The 18,850-nt window shown below is 45.5% G+C and overlaps 1 protein-coding gene across 4 annotated transcripts in view; it reads left to right on the top strand.

Annotated features, from left to right (window-relative positions):
* Nucleotides 1-18,850, top strand: part of LOC126191140 (inactive dipeptidyl peptidase 10) — a 1,759,372-nt gene that overhangs the window by 1,726,276 nt on the left and 14,246 nt on the right. For all 4 annotated transcript variants that reach the window (XM_049931893.1, XM_049931895.1, XM_049931894.1 and 1 more), the window contains exon 17: nucleotides 14,638-14,843. In XM_049931893.1, coding sequence (XP_049787850.1) covers nucleotides 14,638-14,843 — 206 coding nt within the window. The remainder of the gene's footprint in view (nucleotides 1-14,637; nucleotides 14,844-18,850) is intronic.

Here is an 18,850-nt window from a genome sequence, read left to right as displayed (position 1 = left end):
ACCTGACGAGAAACGACTGCTAGTCAGCATGTAGCATCAGCGAGAGTACTGTCTGTATGTAGAATCCTGAAGGTGCGCGATCTTTAAAAGTAGTGGACGATGTTTGATGTTTGCCATTTAGGCAGCAAAGTAACTGACGATAGCAGAAGTAAACAAATTATAAATTGTAGACTGGCAATAGCAAGGGTTTTTTTGTGAAAAAGGGTTACATGTTGACACTGAATGTGAGTGTAAGTGTTAAGAAATCGTTGCTGAAAGTATTTGTTTGGAGTGTTGAGTTTTGTGGAAGTTAAATGTAGGAGATGAACAGCAGAGAGAAGTAGAAAGAATGATCTTTTGATATGTGGTGCTGCAGAAGAATGTTGAAAATTAGTTAGGTAAATCAAGCAACTAATGAAGATGCAATGTATCGAAGTGGGAGGAAAAAGCCTCATGGCGTAATTTGACTCAAAACAGAGAAAGGTTGATGGACACACCATGATATATAAAGGAATAGTTAATTTCGTAATGGAGGATGGTTGAAGGTTAATTATAAAGGAAGTCGAGGACCAGATTACATTAAGTAGGTTAAAGCATGATGTAGAGTGCAGTATCTAAGCGACTATGAAAAAAAAGCTTGCAGAAGATACATTGCTCTGAAGAGCTGAGTGAAAGTGGTCCTTTGACTGATAGCTGCAACGTTACTTCTTACCCTTTGTTTCCACAAATCCTCCCTCTTGCACATAAGTTATCCGATCTCATTTTGAACTATGAAGGTGCGATTCGCTCGGAGAAAGTTTGCTATTGCGTTTGTCCGTCGGATGAATTGCAGCAGTCATATTTTATATATCATGAAGCACGAAAATTAAACACGCATCGATACAACAACTCAGTCCACATAATATTTCTGACGACAGCTGGTGAAACCAGAATTGTTACGAAAGTAACACCGGAGGCAGCAATGAATGTTTTTTTCTAGTACCAATCAAAGTGGCTGTGTGGTAGTAGGCATTAGGCTCAAATCAAAACGGAATGGAGTTCAGTATTTAACATTCTGTCGAGGGCGACGTTGTCATAGGTAGGGGAGACCGGGGCTAGTTGTTACAAATTTTTTTGGAATCTCGTATACCTCGACACAAAACACGTATGTCGATTGGACAGATGCCAAAAGTTAGCCCATTATTTAATCTTCACAATGAAATTTTTGTCATAAATGTAAGCTCAGATTGTTAAGCTCTATATCAACTTTTTTGCTAACTTGTATGATGTAACAACCTACCCCACTGTGGGGCATCTTGTTACACTATATGGGGTTAATTGTTACATAATCATTAAGAAAAAATATATTTTTGGTTCCATAACACAGATTTATTTAATCATTAGTTTTAATGCAAGAGGTGGTAACAAAATCATAAAACTTGAAACACAGTACTAATATTGACATACAGTCATCATTAATCTGAAGAAGAAATATCAGGTTCATTATCAGAGCTACAGTTTTTACAAATAAAGAAACTGTCATGCTTGGCACACCTATCACGTGCCCACCTTTTACATTTTGTGCACTGTAGCCATGTGGTTGGTGGTCTTGACAGAGAGTATGGTTCCATACACTCGATACACACGCAGTCGTCTTCCTCATCAGATGATTCTACGATCTCACATTTTCGTTTCCCCGTTTTTGCTTTCTTGTTTTTATTTTTCGGCGCCAACACCAGTCGTCGTCTTGCAGGTTTCTTTTGTCTATTTGCCTCAACTGTCAATGCTGCTTTTACTGGTGAATCAGTCAGGGTAGCACTCACTCGCTTATTCCTTCTTTCTGTTTTCTTGCGGGCAGGAGCTTTCTGGAAAGGCCTCAGTTCTTCAGGTGGCACATGTGTGTGTATGGAGTTTGCAGAACCAACTGTTGAGGTGCAAGGCGTCGGACTTGATTCCACACTTGTTGATGTGCTGGGAACGCCATCCCCTACTGAGCTCGTAAGAGACACAGAAAGCAGAGTTTCATCTTCGCTGTATGGGCGGTCCGTCACGGCAGAGGGCAAAAATTCATCGTCTGTAAAAATGTCTCTGTTAAATGGCCATATTACAGACACTTGAAATCCATCCTTGATGTTCCTTGGCGTAGCAGCTCTAAGCAAAGATTGTTTAACTATAAATGGAATGTCATATATTGTCATAGTGTTTCCAGCATTGTTTTTCATCCACGCATCTGATGCAGAATTAATATACAGGGTGTTTCAAAAATGACCGGTATATTTGAAGCGGCAATAAAAACTAAACGAGCAGCGATAGAAATACACCGTTTGTTGCAATATGCTTGGGACAACAGTACATTTTCAGGCAGACAAACTTTCGAAATTACAGTAGTTACAATTTTCAACAACAGATGGCGCTGCGGTCTGGGAAACTCTATAGTACGATATTTCTCACATATCCACCATGCGTAGCAATAATATGGCGTAGTCTCTGAATGAAATTACCCGAAACCTTTGACAACGTTTCTGGCGGAATGGCTTCACATGCAGATGAGATGTACTGCTTCAGCTGTTCAATTGTTTCTGGATTCTGGCGGTACACCTGGTCTTTCAAGTGTCCCCACAGAAAGAAGTCACAGGGGTTCATGTCTGGCGAATAGGGACGCCAATCCACTCCGCCTCCTGTATGTTTCGGATAGCCCAAAGCAATCACACGATCATCGAAATATTCATTCAGGAAATTAAAGACGTCGGCCGTGCGATGTGGCCGGGCACCATCTTGCATAAACCACGAGGTGTTCGCAGTGTCGTCTAAGGCAGTTCGTACCGCCACAAATTCACGAACAATGTCCAGATAGCGTGATGCAGTAATCGTTTCGGATCTGAAAAATGGGCCAATGATTCCTTTGGAAGAAATGGCGGCCCAGACCAGTACTTTTGGGGATGCAGGGACGATGGGACTGCAACATGGGGCTTTTCGGTTCCCCATATGCGCCAGTTCTGTTTATTGACGAAGCCGTCCAGGTAAAAAAAGCTTCATCAGTAAACCAAATGCTGCCCACATGCATATCGCCATCAATCCTGTGCACTATATCGTTAGCGAATGTCTCTCGTGCAGCAATGGTAGCGGCGCTGAGGGGTTGCCGCGTTTGAATTTTGTATGGATAGAGGTGTAAACTCTGGCGCATGAGACGATACGTGGACGTTGGCGTCATTTGGACCGCAGCTGCAACACGGCGAACGGAAACCCGAGGCCGCTGTCGGATCACCTGCTGCACTAGCTGCGCGTTACCCTCTGTGGTTGCCGTACGCGGTCGCCCTACCTTTCCAGCACGTTCATCCGTCACGTTCCCAGTCCGTTGAAATTTTTCAAACAGATCCTTTATTGTATCGCTTTTAGGTCATTTGGTTACATTAAACCTCCGTTGAAAACTTCGTCTTGTTGCAACAACACTGTGTTCTAGGCGGTGGAATTCCAACACCAGAAAAATCCTCTGTTCTAAGGAATAAACTATGTTGTCTACAGAACACTTGCACGTTGTGAACAGCACACGCTTACAGCAGAAAGACGACGTACAGAATGGCGCACCCACAGACTGCGTTGTCTTCTATATCTTTCACATCACTTGCAGCGCCATCTGTTGTTGAAAATTGTAACTACTGTAATTTCGAAAGTTTGTCCGCCTGAAAATGTACTGTTGTCCCAAGCATATTGCAACAAACGGTGTATTTCTATCGCTGCTCGTTTAGTTTTTATTGCCGTTTCAAATATACCGGTCACTTTTGAAATACCCTGTATTTTTTAAATGGGCCAAACACAGTTTGCAATTTATGAGACGTATGTGGCGGAAAAGAGAGAAGGACAACACCGTTTTCTTTGGCTACGTCCAACACGGAAATATAAAGGTGCGATTGATGGTTGTCCAAAAGAAGGAGAGCCGGTCGCTCTCTCTTAGCCCTGGAATGATGAATGAAATGAAGCATTAACGAGCGAAAATCTTGCCCTGTCATCCACCTTGACTTGTTTGCACACCCTGCGCTACCTTCTGGCCCATTTCGAAGAAAATAATCCCTGAAGTTCTTTCTTGAAAACACAAAGAAAGGCGGGATTGCGTTTCCAGACCCATTTACTGCCAAGGCAACAGTGACTAGAGTTCCTCTTCCAGCAGACGTTATACCACCGACTTGTTTAATTCCTTTCCTTGCTACAATTTTGGCAGGCGTTTGTACCATGGTGACGGCAGTCCCGTCCACATTATACACTTCTTGACATTGAAATTTGTATCGATCATAAACTTCACTTAGATTTGTAAAAAATCTACCTACATTGTACTTATTGAAACCAGTAGCCCTGCTTAGGCTGGTAGCTTCTGGTGTGCGGATGGAAAGCGTTTTCTTTCGTTTGAGAAATCCTCCAAACCAGTCAGTGTAAGCTAGTTCTACATCGCACCAACCAACGGGAAACTTGACATTATTGTTCACTGCATATTGAATTGCTAGACTTCTCACTTCCTTCGCAGAAAGTCCATAGTAGAGCTTAGCAGCTTTCTGAAGGTATTCTTCCAGCTCTGCTTCTTGTTCGTCTGAGAAAACCTGCCGAGATCGCTTATAGCCATCGTTTGGCACAAGCATCTCTCCCGATTTTGAAAGTAAGCAGACAAGAAAAATTGTAATAGGCTGTTATAGGCTACGTTTTCCTGCGCGTATCTGTTACGTCAGAAGAGATTAATTTGCTTAGATATATTGATGTATTTGCACGTTATATAACACCAATAATCTACAACGCCACAGTTGGCGACGCTGACAATGAAAAATAAGTTGCCTACCTCCCTTTGTTGATTCCAATCGCTTACAAAACCTCTGCAGCGTCATAAAATATATATTGTACTTTTGGGCAGCTTTCCGCAGTGAAGAAAAGCCACTTAGAACTTCATTTGCCGCTTCAGAATATGTTTCCTTAGGAATAGTGCCTCTGTCAGTCTTCTTCTTATAATAAAAGACATAATTGCTTACATTAAAGGAAACAAAAACTCTTTGTAACAACTGACCACATGCTACGCCATTTTCTCTTATTGTCAAAATCAACAATATAAACTTTTTGTTTGGAATTTTAACGTATACTACTACGTACCTGAATGTTGGACGCTGTATGTTGCAAAATTTAAAATGAAGTCAGCAATTTCCTGCGAACTATGAAAAAATTCACACAGAGTACAAAAATTACTCCAGCACAGGAAAAACACGTTTTCTGTCACTAGCGCCTTAGTACCAACTGACGGCTGGTATAGGTAGGATGGGAGGAGGGGGACTCACTGCTACCATCTGGCGGAGCAACGAGTAAACTGCTCTAGCGCGGAAATTTTTCTTGTCAAGTAACAACTTGCCCCGTGTAACAACTCGCCCCGGTTTCCCCTACAGATAAGTTCGTAATGGGGAAGGCAACCGGCCACGTCCTTTTCAAGGGATTCATCCAGACATCTGCTTCAAGCGATTTTTGGGAAGCACGGAAAACCTAAATCTGGATAAGTGACCGTGGATTTCAACTGAGAATCTTCTGAAAGGGAGTCGAGTGTTTGCTCCACCCTTCTCACTTCCAATATAGATTCCAGAGCGATATGGGTAAACTCCCGCAAGCTGAGAAAGATGACAAGTAGCTCTATCGCTTGCGAAGAGTTACTCTGAAATGTTAGCGAAACAGTCATTTACATCGATCACTGAAATCAACAGTGATCTACGCGGAAGCCATTTATTTCTTAAACACTTTAAATTACATTAGATGTATTCGCAGTTGCGAATATTGAACAACCATCACCGTATAATTAAAAGACTAAAATGAAAATTTGTACAGGATCGCGACTCGACCCCGAATTTCTCGCTTATCGCGAGCGGTCGCCTTACAATTTGGCTATCGTAGACGACTCACGGCCAGATCCAAACTTCCATTTGTCGTCAATCATACGTCTACAAGCTGTACTCGTACATTCATTATATATATTCCCGTACAGGTCCGACATTTTACTTGAAAGTCGCTTGCTCGTTGCCAGCGGGTAAATACGATATTGTAATGGCTGTGTTATTCCGAATTACGATGCAACGTTCTTTTGGACATGCATTCATGAATATCAAAAGGGACTTTGCATCATAATTTGGAATAACACAGGCACGGCAATGTCGTATTTCTTAAATGGCATTCGCGTTCTAACATCATAGGCATCTAATTCAACAGTTACGATTTGTGGATGTTAACAGCATCCTCATTGTACATCGCACAACACAGGCGATATGAAAAGTCTCGTCATACCGTTTGCCGTACACAAACAACTAAAATAAGTATGTATTTTTATTACGAGGTAAACTGGAGCTGAAAGTTGATTCAACTCCACACCGTTTACCCATTTACTACGCATGGTCCTATTCGAGACGGAATACTAGTGCCTTTCTCCGACGATCATAAGTGAATTCCGTAAAAAATTACGTGACAAGAAAAAAACAGTGAAGCATCCAGAATGTGAGGGCGATACGGAATGAAACTCCACAAGCTGAAAGGGCATGTGACGTTATTCCAGTGATTACAAAATCGAGTCAAATTTACAAATAAGTCGGCAGTAGGAGCCCACCTGTCAATAAAACGTTGCACCTCGTGTGGCTTAGACACATGGACAAATTCGATTGGGCGAAAGCCAATGTACCCTCCATTGAGGCGAGCTGGCCCACTGCTGCTGTAACTGGTCATCATTGACTCGCAAGTCGCTGACATGGCGTCAACTAAGAAGAACTTGCAATACAGCGGCCGAACTCCCCGAATGGGGCCACCCGGTCAACAATGCCATACGTTCATTTCCATACTCGTCCTTGACATCGTGGATGCTGGCACTGGAGTAGGGTTGATGTTCACGTTGGTCCTACACGCATACTCTCGGGGACAAATATGGAGATATTTCTCTTCATGAAAGTACCTCAACATCACTCAAATGGTTCAAATGGCTCTGAGAACTATGGGACATAACTTCTGAGGTCATCAGTCCCCTAGAACTTAACCTAACTAACCTAAGGACATCACACACATCCATGCCCGAGGCAGGATTCGAGCCTGCGATCGTAGCAATCGTGCGGTTCCAGACTGAAGCGGCTGAACACCACTCAGACAGTCTACAGAGAGACACGTGCCATGGGTCGACGTGTTGAAAATGGCACCATGGTACTGTCTGATGAGAGGCAACACGTGAGAATGTCGGATGTCGGTGACATACCTCTGTGCTGTCAGAGTTCCCTCAGTCAGATCCCCACGCCATAACTCCACGAGTAACATGGCACACTGAAAAATGGGACCTCTCCCCAGGTCGCCGCCATCCTCGCTGACGTCATAAGGGATAGTGGAAAACTGGGATTCGTCGCTGAACACAATGGGACGCCCTCCATCAGCAGTCAATCCTGCCTGGTCACGGCATCACTTCAGACGCAGCCGTTTGTATTGTGATGTTAATGGAGCCTATGTATGCTACGCTACGCTACTTACCTCGCCCAGCCGCTGCTAGTCTCCGTCCAATAGCGCAGGACGACAAAGAATGTTGTGGTGCGTCCGTTACTGGGATGGCAGGCGTAGACATGAATACGCCACGCTGTGATTGCTGGACAATAGGGCGATCCTCCCTTGTGGTAGTCGGAAATGATGACGACGAGTATGGCTGTTCTCATGTCACCATGCAATCTATCATTGGGCCGCTGCCACGAACAGATGCCCACATATATCAAAATTGTAAGGTTCAACTAGCCGCCAAATGGAGACCCACAACGAGGCCGCTTTCACAGACTGGCATGTGCTGATAACGCTGTCTCACGTGAATAAATGGCATCTCCGTGCCCTTCGGAGTAGTTGCTCAACACCTGAATATTGTTCACTCATCTTATAAAGCCTGCCAGACCTGGTAATAACTCTAGAAACGAACAGTGCTAAAGCACCCCTGTGGCCGTTCTGAGAGTGACAGAAGCATGCAGTTCTAATCATTTACATGGCCGCCAGTGGTGCGTACGTGTTCGAATTCACTTTTACATCCGATCACGTCTTCCAGATCCTTCACGTTTTTTGTCAGACAGTGTATTACGAGATAAATGGAAACTGTTGTGATCCTATTCAAGGCAATGTGTCACTGTCTTTCTTTGACTTACGCAGCAGAATATATGGCGACTGCGGTACCCGCCTCCATAGCCATGGTAGAGTCCGCACAGGATACGGTGACCGAAGCGCAATGACCAGTTTTCGTCCAAAATGCTAGACGAGTTTATTCGTTTTTTCGGGAGTGGACACCGACTGTGCCTGCCATCTTTCGGCCGGTCGACCATGACAGAATCGAAGTGCTGGCCCTGCAATCCTTCTCAAACAGTTTTGCAGAAACTGTGAGTTAAAAAATTCATTTTTGCGTTACTTATACCTTTATATGTCAGGTTCATGATGATGTGCCCATCATTTCTTTAATGGCCACAGTTATCATGATATATACGTCGAAGTGAGATGCTGCGCGAAATTCGATAAAATTTGCAATGAAAAACAGAGGTCTCTATGATTTTGAGTCTGGTGCATATTATATAATATGTTGTTCCATATGTAATTAGGCTAACATAGTGACTTTTTCTATGGCCTTCGGGGGAGGTCTCTATCTGTCACCAATCTTGAGAAAATTGATATGACGTAGCATGCTCATTTGGCATCGGGTCCTGCCAGCGATAAAGCCAGAGTGAAATATGCGCAACATTCCTCATCTTTCGAATTCGGTCTGAGATATTGAAATGAAATTTTGGAAATGATAGCACTCGATGGAAGAGAGTATTTTGCCAAATGGTTATTACGCAAAACTTCATTACCTACTGTGTTATTCCACTAACTACAGACGTTTTCCTTGAAAGAAATGTGATTTTTAAGAGTCATCCACCTAGTGAAACGCAAAACGCTATGTGTTTTGGAACAGCATAACTACATCTACATCTACATCCATACTCCGCAAGCCACCTGACGGTGTGTGGCGGAGGGTACCTTGAGTACCTCTATCGGTTCTCCCTTCTATTCCAGTCTCGTATTGTTCGTGGAAACAAGGGTTGTCGGTATGCCTCTGTGTGGGCTCTAATCTCTCTGATTTTATCCTCATGGTCTCTTCGCGAGATATACGTAGGAGGGAGCAATATACTGCTTGACTCTTCGGTGAAGGTATGTTCTCGAAACATTAACAAAAGCCCGTACCGAGCTACTGAGCGTTTCTCCTGCAGAGTCTTCCACTGGAATTTATCTATCATCTCCGTAACGCTTTCGCGATTACTAAATGATCCTGTAACGAAGCGCGCTGCTCTCCGTTGGATCTTCTCTATGTCTTGTATCAACCCTATCTGGTACGGATCCCACACCGCTGAGCAGTATTCAAGCAGTGGGCGAACAAGCGTACTGTAACCTACTTCCTTTGTTTTCGGATTGCATTTCCTTAGGATTCTTCCAATGAATCTCAGTCTGGCATCTGCTTTACCGACGATCAACTTTATATGACCATTCCATTTTAAATCACTACTAATGCGTACTCCCAGATAATTTATGGAATTAACTGCTTCCAGTTGCTGACCTGCAAATTTGTAGGGATCTTTCTTTCTATGTATTCGCAGCACATTACACTTGTCTACATTGAGACTGAATTGAAGAAAGTATACGTATATTTTATTTCGAGGATGTGTTTTTTTCATAAGCTACTGACCTTGTGTATTGTGGATTGAACAGGGGACCGAGAAACGACGGAGAGGCTTCGTCCCGCCGTAGCCCTCAGTGGCTCAGAACCCCACAACAGGCCACAGCAGTCCACCCACCCCACCGCCGTCCCACACTGAACCCAGGGTCATTGTGCGCTTCGCATTTCTCATGGTACTAGTCGGGAGGAGTAAACTGCGTGCTGCCACTGGATATCAGCTTCTGCCATATGTCACATTAAGCTGTTCTATATTACATTATATTATGTGCCTCCAGAAGTACTATACTTGTATACTTAAATGAAGTACAGGGTACTGAGTGTATGGGCCAAAAAATTAAAAATATCCCATGTAGAATACGTGCATAAATAAATAACTGTTTAATAAATAAGAAATGTGCAAACTGTACACGGCATGATGCTTTGAACGATTGCCCCTGCAGTATTAAGTATCCTCGATGCAAATGTCGTGCTGTTTCTAGATGACATCCGAGTTTTGTACAATATGCACCACTGACATCGTCCAGAAAGGAAACTGACTGTCGAAGACATAAAGGAATTACATGAATTTAACCTACGAAGTAGTATCTACTGAGATCAGAGGCTAAATTGACACCAACGATGAAATTTGACTCGCAGCAGTTATGTGTTATTTTGAATAACACGCGGTGTACATCTGTGTATTCTCTCCCCATGAAGTGACCAGTCTTACAAAGATGCAGAGTGACGTTTCATCTTTTGCGTCTGAGCAACCTTAAGCTGCAGCGAGTACCAGTACGTATCTGTGTAAGACCTTTATTTCGGTTCACTACATGATGCTTACAGTGGAGGATACTGTCGAAATCACATATTTGCACAGAGAATTAATGCGACAAGTGCACTGAGAACACTTCATGCGACGACTCCTTCGCGAAAGACTTTGCTGTTGTATTGCGCCAGTTGCCTCACGTTACGTACGCTAAACGACTTGTCGCTACACCGATTCACAAACGATGGTGGTTCATGCGTGTCGAGGCATGGACGGCGATTGCACTGTTGAACGTTCCAAGAGACAGTTGCGGTTCACACGTCTCCGTTCGCGCTTAAAGAAAGCGTGTATCGCGCGACCACTACGGTCGCAGGTTCGAATCCTGCCTCGGGCATGGATGTGTGTGATGTCCTTAGGTTAGTTAGGTTTAAGTAGTTCTACGTTCTAGGGGACTAATGACCACAGATGTTAAGTCCCATAGTGCTCAGAGCCATTTGAAGGCGTGTATCCTTTAACAAAACATTCTCGGGTTTCAAGCCGCGTCAAGTGGTTTACTGCCCACGAGCTTTCGGCAGAGATCTCCTCTGCCATTGTCAAGTGGATGACTGTCGTGTGGTCGTCACTACAGTGCTTATGTAGCCGCGCCGTCGCTCGTGACGTCACTGGTGCTCGGTCCCGCACCATATATGGTAATGTTTTGGCCGAGCGACCGCCGGGCCCGCTTTAGCTCCATCAACACCGGATCCCACGCTGTACTCAACTGCAGTCCACCGTCTCTGTTGAAGGTGTTGTCAGAAATTCTAATCTCTATCGCCTCGCTTATCACGCTATCCTAGAAGCCATTAGTCCGTTTAATAATAGACGTCTCATCGAATGCAATTCGGCGTCCGTTTCCAGAGCATGTTCTGCTGCAGCTGACTTTTCGGGGTAGCGCAGACGGTAACACCTTTCATGTTCTATGCGGCGCTGTTCAATAGTGCGAACAGTCTGGCCGACACAGAACTGCTCACATCCACACAGTATCTTGTAAATTCCTGGCGTTCTGAGGCCTACATCGTCTTTCACAGATTTCATCAGTTGCCGGACCTTTGCCTGAGGCCTGAAGATTGTGTCTATTTTACACCTCTTCAGGAGCCGACTAATCTTCCCTGTTGTCGAACCACAAAACGGTAGCCGGCCGGAGTGGCCGAGCGGTTCTAGGCGCTACAGTCTGGAACCGCGCGACCGCTACGGTCGCGGGCTCGAATCCTGTCTCGGCCCTAGTCTCGCTTCCCACGCCCGGGTTCCCGGGTTCGATTCCCGGCGGGGTCAGGGATTTTCTCTGCCTCGTGATGGCTGGGTGTTGTGTGCTGTCCTTAGGTTAGTTAGGTTTAAGTAGTTCTACGTTCTAGGGGACTGATGACCATAGCTGTTAAGTCCCATAGTGCTCAGAGCCATTTGAACCATTTTTTGAACCTGTCTCGGCCATGGAAGTGTGTGATGTACTTAGGTTAGTTAGGTTTAAGTAGTTCTAAGTTCTAGGGGACTGATGACCTCAGAAGTTAAGTCCCATAGTGCTCAGAGCGATTTGAACCACAAAACGGTAAGAGTGCAACCTGCTTGGTGTCTTCTTCAGAGGTCTTCTTCCTTTGAGGCTTGGATGACGTCTATTATTAAACGGGCTAATGGCTTCTCGGATACCGTGATGAACGAGGCCACAGAGATTAGAATTTCTGACAACACCTTCAGTAGAGACAAGCTGAGTACAGCTTGGGATGCGGTGTTGAGGGAGTTGACGCAGGCCCGGCGGTCGCGCGGCCAAAACATTACCGTGTATGGTGCAGGACCGAGTACCAGTGACGTCACGAGCGACGGCGCGGCTATATAAGCCCGGGAATGACAACCACACGACAGCCATCCTCTTGACAATGGCAGAGCAGATCTCTGCCGAAAGTTCGTGGGCAGTAAACCACTTGACGCGGTTTGAAACCCGAGAACTTTTTATTAACTGATATCGCCGCGAGAGCATGCATTCGTACATAGCGTGTATCCTAAAAGATGGGGCCCCTCCACGCCCGCACCAACGTGGTGACCAAACCAAAAGTTCTACTGTCACCTCCGTAAACATGTTAGTTATCTAGTAGGTGGATCACAGGATGCTGGGCTGTGATGTTGTCCGTGCGTCTGGGTAAGGCTACGCATTAACACCGTCCATCAGGTGATAGATAGTGGACGAAACGCGAGTGAGGGTAGCGATTTGAAGAGCAGAGGGAAAAAAGTGCCATGGCTCGTGCCGTGGGAAAAAAACCTCTGCGACAGTGGGATGGGTAGTAAGAGCAGTAGTGGCTTACTAGCTGCGATAGCTCATGCAAGGTTGGATTTGTTAGTATAGGTATCATGCATCATTACCGTGACAGGCGATGGCGATGTGTCCCAGTTGCTGCGGCTGCTACTTCCCTGGAAGAATCAAGATCGTTATACAGTAGTGGGAGATCGGCCATAGATCATCTCACTGTGTGGGGGATGTGTGGAGCTTGTTTGCATGCAGTGTACGGTACGGCTTCCCTGTGTGGTGCCAGTTATTCGGCAGTGTATTTCAGCTGGATATCCAGTAAATGCGTCTGATTAACAGGGGCTCGCCTGTGCCGTTATGTTTGCGTAAGCTTGGCCATAGATGTTATGTACTTGCAAGTATGTCTTTTGGTCTTTTATGTTTCCATCTATGGTTGTGGTCGTAGTTCCCCAGATTCAGAATAAACGGGTTCTGCGAATGTCTGGAGTTTCTGTATAGTCTTGTGGTGAGTTTGTGGATTACCTCCGTGAGAGTCTCAAGTCGGTATTCCCGGTGTAGGTCCGCGATGCGTGTGTATCGTGGAGCATTGCTTATGATTTTGAGTACCTTGTTTTGTATGAGCTGCAGACGGCGCAGGCGTGTAGGCGCAGCGTATCCCCAGACGGGAGCTGCGTACGTCATCAGGGGTCGGATAAGTGTCATGTACATGGACCTCGACACCCTTCTGTTCAGTGTGCTACGCCTGTTGAGCATAGGATAGAGCTGTTTGAGCCTCGCGCTAGCTCGATTGGTCATGTGTTGTATGTGGTCCCCCCAGAGTAATTTCCGGTCCAGCCAGACACCGAGGTATTTGACTTTCTCCCGGAAACGTATTGGACGTGCATGTAGAGTTATTGGTCTGCAGTAGCGGTGTTTGCGCAGTTGCTTCGGTCTTCTCGTGAACAGAACGGCTTCGCACTTGTCGACGTTTACTCTAACACGCCATTTCGCCAACCAAGGCTCGGCCACTCTGAGTGCAGTCTGTAGGCGTGACGTAATGTTTGATGGTTTCCGATCTTGCGCAAGGATGGCTGTGTCATCCGCGTAGATTGCCATCATTGTGTTGTGTGTGGTTGGGAGATCGTTTATGTAGAGGTTAAACAGTAGGGGCCCTAGGATGCTTCCCTGGGGTACTCCCGCGTGTATACCGTGTCGTGTTGACTGTTTTCCCTGCACGTCAGTGTTGAAACTCCTGTCTGTGAGGTATGAGTGTATTAGACGCAGCAGCCCGTCGGGGAATCCCGCGTCGCTGAGTTTGCGGATGAGGCCGTTGTGCCATAGACGGTCGAAAGCCCCTACTGCTCCTGTAGCTTTGTTTATGTTGAAGCCATGTGTTATGTGTTCAACGACACGTAGGAGTTGTTGTGTTGTGGAGTGGTGATTTCTGAAGCCGAATTGCTCCGGTCTCAGGATGTCATTTGTTATGCAGTGCCTAGTGATGCGTTTGAGAATCACCTTCTCAACAATCTTACTGAGCGAGCTCAGAAGGCTGATGGGTCGGTAATTTTGTGGGAGGCTGTGGTCTTTCCCCGGCTTCCTGAACATCAGGACCTTGGCCGTCTTTCAAAAGGCGGGGAAGTGTTGGTGTTTTAGTATGGCATTCGTTATGTGTGTTAGGTATCCTGTAAATCATGTCTCTTGCATGCTAATGTAGAATTCGTCGCTTGCCTCCACCGTCAGTGCTGCCAAAATCGCAACAAATGGAGTAAAAAGTTGCTAAATAACTCGTTACGATAAAGTTCGACGATGGCATTGGCTACTACATTCCAAGCAGAGCGCTCAGAGCTCTCCTGAACGCTCATTGGCTGCCTGAGAATGCGTGACGTAGGTGCGCATTACAGGCCCAAATTCGTGCGCCGCCGTTCGTGGCGCCATCTGTACCGCAGACGCCGCGCGCTGTTGCAGACTCGGCGTTCACGGAGCGCGTGCTGGGGCTGCCCGGCGACAACTACAAGGGCTACGTGGAGGCGGACGCGACGCAGCGCGCTCGCTACGTGCCCAGCCACTCGCTGTACCTGCTGCACGGGCTCGCCGACGTCACGGCGCCCTACGTGCACGGCGTCGCGCTGGCGCGGGCGCTCGCGCAGGCCAACATCATCTTCCGATACCAGGTCAGTCTCCTTCCTGCACCAGCCTCGTCGCCCCACACTACAATCTGCTACACCCAACAAACACCAACTTCAGGTACGAGGTCAGTCTCCTCTCTTGTACCAGCGTCATCATCCTACAGAAGCATCTACTACACCCAACATCTATCACCTTCACGTGCAAAGTCACTCTCCTCTCTTGGACCAGCCATAGCATCCTACAGTAGCATGTACCACACCCAAATCACCTACAATCTCCTCCCCTGTACCAACCTCATCATACCACGGTAGCGTCTACTACATCCAACATGTTCAGATACCATCTACATCTACATCTACATTTATACTCCGCAACCCACCCAGCGGTGTGTGGCGGAGGGCACTTTACGTGCCACTGTCATTACCTCCCTTTCCTGTTCCAGTCGCGTATGGTTCGCGGGAAGAACGACTGTCTGAAAGCCTCTGTGCGCGCTCTAATCTCTCTAATTTTACATTCGTGATCTCCTCGGGAGGTATAAGTAGGGGGAAGCAATATATTCGATACCTCATCCAGAAACGCACCCTCTCGAAACCTGGCGAGCAAGCTACACCGCGATGCAGAGCGCCTCTCTTGCAGAGTCTGCCACTTGAGTTTGTTAAACATCTCCGTAACGCTATCACGGTTACCAAATAACCCTGTGTCGAAACGCGCCGCTCTTCTTTGGATCTTCTCTATCTCCTCCGTCAACCCGATCTGGTACGGATCCCACACTGATGAGCAATACTCAAGTATAGGTCGAACGAGTGTTTTGTAAGCCACCTCCTTTGTTGATGGACTACATTTTCTAAGGACTCTCCCAATGAATCTCAACCTGGTACCCGCCTTACCAACAATTAATTTTATATGATCATTCCACTTCAAATCGTTCCGCACGCATACTCCGAGATATTTTACAGAAGTAACTGCTACCAGTGTTTGTTCCGCTATCATATAATCATACAATAAAGGATCCTTCTTTCTATGTATTCGCAATACATTACATTTGTCTATGTTAAGGGTCAGTTGCCACTCCCTGCACCAAGTGCCTATCCGCTGCAGATCTTCCTGCATTTCGCTACAATTTTCTAATGCTGCAACTTCTCTGTATACTACAGCATCATCCGCGAAAAGCCGCATGGAACTTCCGACACTATCTACTAGGTCATTTATATATATTGTGAAAAGCAATGGTCCCATAACACTCCCCTGTGGCACGCCAGACGTTACTTTAATGTCTGTAGACGTCTCTCCGTTGATAACAACATGCTGTGTTCTGTTTGCTAAAAACTCTTCAATCCAGCCACACAGCTGGTCTGATATTCCGTAGGCTCTTACTTTGTTTATCAGGCGACAGTGCGGAACTGTATCGAACGCCTTCCGGAAGTCAAGAAAAATAGCATCTGCCTGGGAGCCTGTATCTAATATTTTCTGGGTCTCATGACTCTTCTCTCATGCACAACCCTCATCATTACACAGTAGCATTTACTACACCGAATTCCATCTTCTTCAGATACCAGATCAATCTCCTCTCCTCTACCATCCTCATCATCCCACGGTAGCGTCTACTGCAGCCAACATCCAGCATCTTCACGTACCAGATCAAGCTCTTCTCCTGTACCAGCCTCATCGTGCTACCGAAGCACTCCACATCGTCAGTTACTGAATTAAATATTCTCGCGCTTTCTCTGTCATCTCGGCCTGGAGGCTTGTGAAGTCCGCCAGAAAGCTTGGAGCTTGACCTCGGCTGCTAGTCGGAGCAGCGACAGTCACCAGGTAACAGCGTCGCCACCACTGGCCAGTCAGCACCCGCCTACAGCTGTTACGGGACATGAAGGCCACTCCCAGACCCAACTATCTGTATTGTATCCAACCAGCCTTTCTCCCATCTCACCCACACAAAATCCGAGGTACTTGCTGACTGTGACACTGTGTGATAATGGACCATTGTATTTTAATCTTCAAACTGTTAATCCCGTACACAGAGTTTTACGCGAGACACGTCAAATATTTTAGGAGGTTGTAGTATAGACTAACAACGCCTTTCTGCATCGGTTCCCGTCAGTTCACAGTCGTTAATCGCTGTCAGACTTGTCTAGCGCTTGGATGGGTGACCGTGTCTGCCGACCACTGTTGGCGAGAGGCTAATTGAGGAGCTACTTCACTGAGAAGTAGCTGCTCTGGTCACGAAAACTGACCACGGCCAGGAAGGGCGTAGTGATGATCACATGCTCCTCCACATCTGCATCGGACGATGCCTGTGGGCTGAGGGATGACACGGCGGTCGGTCGGTACCGTTGGGCCTTCCGAGGTCTGTTCGAACGTAATTTTAGTACAGACAAACAAAATAAAATCATCCATACAATATGAGTCCGATTTTTATTGGCTACTGAAATCAGCTGTTACAATGTAACAAAAACCGATGCTCACAGAAGTTTAAGCGAAAGAAGCTGATAAAGTTCAAAGCTGACATTAAAAATTCCACATCTGACTTCAGCACAACTTCCAGTTCTCTTGATAATGCCACTTGTAACTCTTCTGAGGTCATCTTGGCTTTCTTTTTATGATGAGAAGCGCTATTAATAACCTGAATAATCAATTTGTCTCTTTTGCTTACTTTTTCTTTCTAGACTTCACTTCTCAACTATCCCCATAGTCAAAAATCTAAACGCATAAGTTACGCAACTTTGGTGGCCAAAAAGGTGACAATTTCCGCCGGTCCATCTTCCGGGGAATGTTACGTTTATATCACGTGTCACGTGAGTAGAACAATGTGTAAGGGATCCATCATGTTCGACGAACATGTGGGCCTTCGTAGCCAAGGAACCTCTTCCAGTAACGCTGGATGCTCATTCTCAAGGAAGTCTCTGTAAGACTACACGGCAACGTAACAACTCAATCAACAGACAGTCTTATCATACCAGACCCCACAATTACAGAGATGCGTTTTTGAAACGTGTCTCCACAAAAGCAGATGCATTTTTGCCGAAACAAAGTGATACTGTCGCAAATGAAAGTGGCTTCATCCGTAAACTTTATTCAAGGGATTACTCGGCGATTCGCGAAGTATCCAACGGCAAAATTGCAACATTTTACCTTCATCTCTTTCTTGAAACTGTTCAATACACTGTAAACGATAAGGTTAGAGGCTGTGCCTACGTGATATCTACCATATTCTTGTAAGTGAAACACCGATACATACAGAAATTCTGCTCGTGTTTATTGAAGGAATACCTTCTGCCGACTAAATAACGGCTTCTGCTTCATCCACATTTTGTTCATTCACACGTTCAGATTATATTCTATACTACCAGCTCCTAAAATGTTAACATTCCTCATGAAATGCTCTGTGTATTTTAACATTGCTGCCTTTTTTTTTTATCATGGTTCCGGCCAGCCCTCCGCCACTTTAGGCACAAGTGACTTATTTACATGCTCTGTTTCACTCTGGACTACCATTATTATAGATTTACGAAACAGTGTTGTCGACAGAGATTATTTGCATTTCTGTTAATTGAGTACGACTAAAACTCGTTTGTTGACAGCAGTTCATTTCCGTTAAGACTGTTGATACTGTAGCACTCATGGCGCCGTTTTTATGATCTTGTTTTACATTCCTTCCACTAATTTCAAATTCAGCCATATTATGTCTTTACAGTATGTTTCCCTACCACGTTTCAAAGCAATTCTGTGTTCTTTCCATGCTAGCTTCAATGTTTGACCCATTCAGTAATGCCAACGTTCTCATTCTCTCCAATCTAAAGTTGCAGTGCTAGCTTTCCATCTTCCACCGCTAAGAACAACGGGTGTGTCGCGACATTATATGGTGAGACAGAGAACTACGGTGAGTATCACAAAATTTTCTTCTGTTCAGCGCTCCAAACTTTTTAAGTTTAAAATAGAAACATTTTACTTTTTCACGTGACCTGTAATGAAAAATCGATTCCGATATATTCTTCCTGCGACGACCAGCAACTATCGATCCTGAATGCTGGTAATTTGAACGTTGGTCAAA

This window comes from Schistocerca cancellata, chromosome 6 (genome assembly GCF_023864275.1).
Source record: "Schistocerca cancellata isolate TAMUIC-IGC-003103 chromosome 6, iqSchCanc2.1, whole genome shotgun sequence".
Lineage (NCBI taxonomy): Eukaryota > Metazoa > Arthropoda > Insecta > Orthoptera > Acrididae > Schistocerca > Schistocerca cancellata.
Note: the sequence above shows the minus strand (reverse complement) of the source record. Positions and strands in the feature narration are given on the sequence as shown.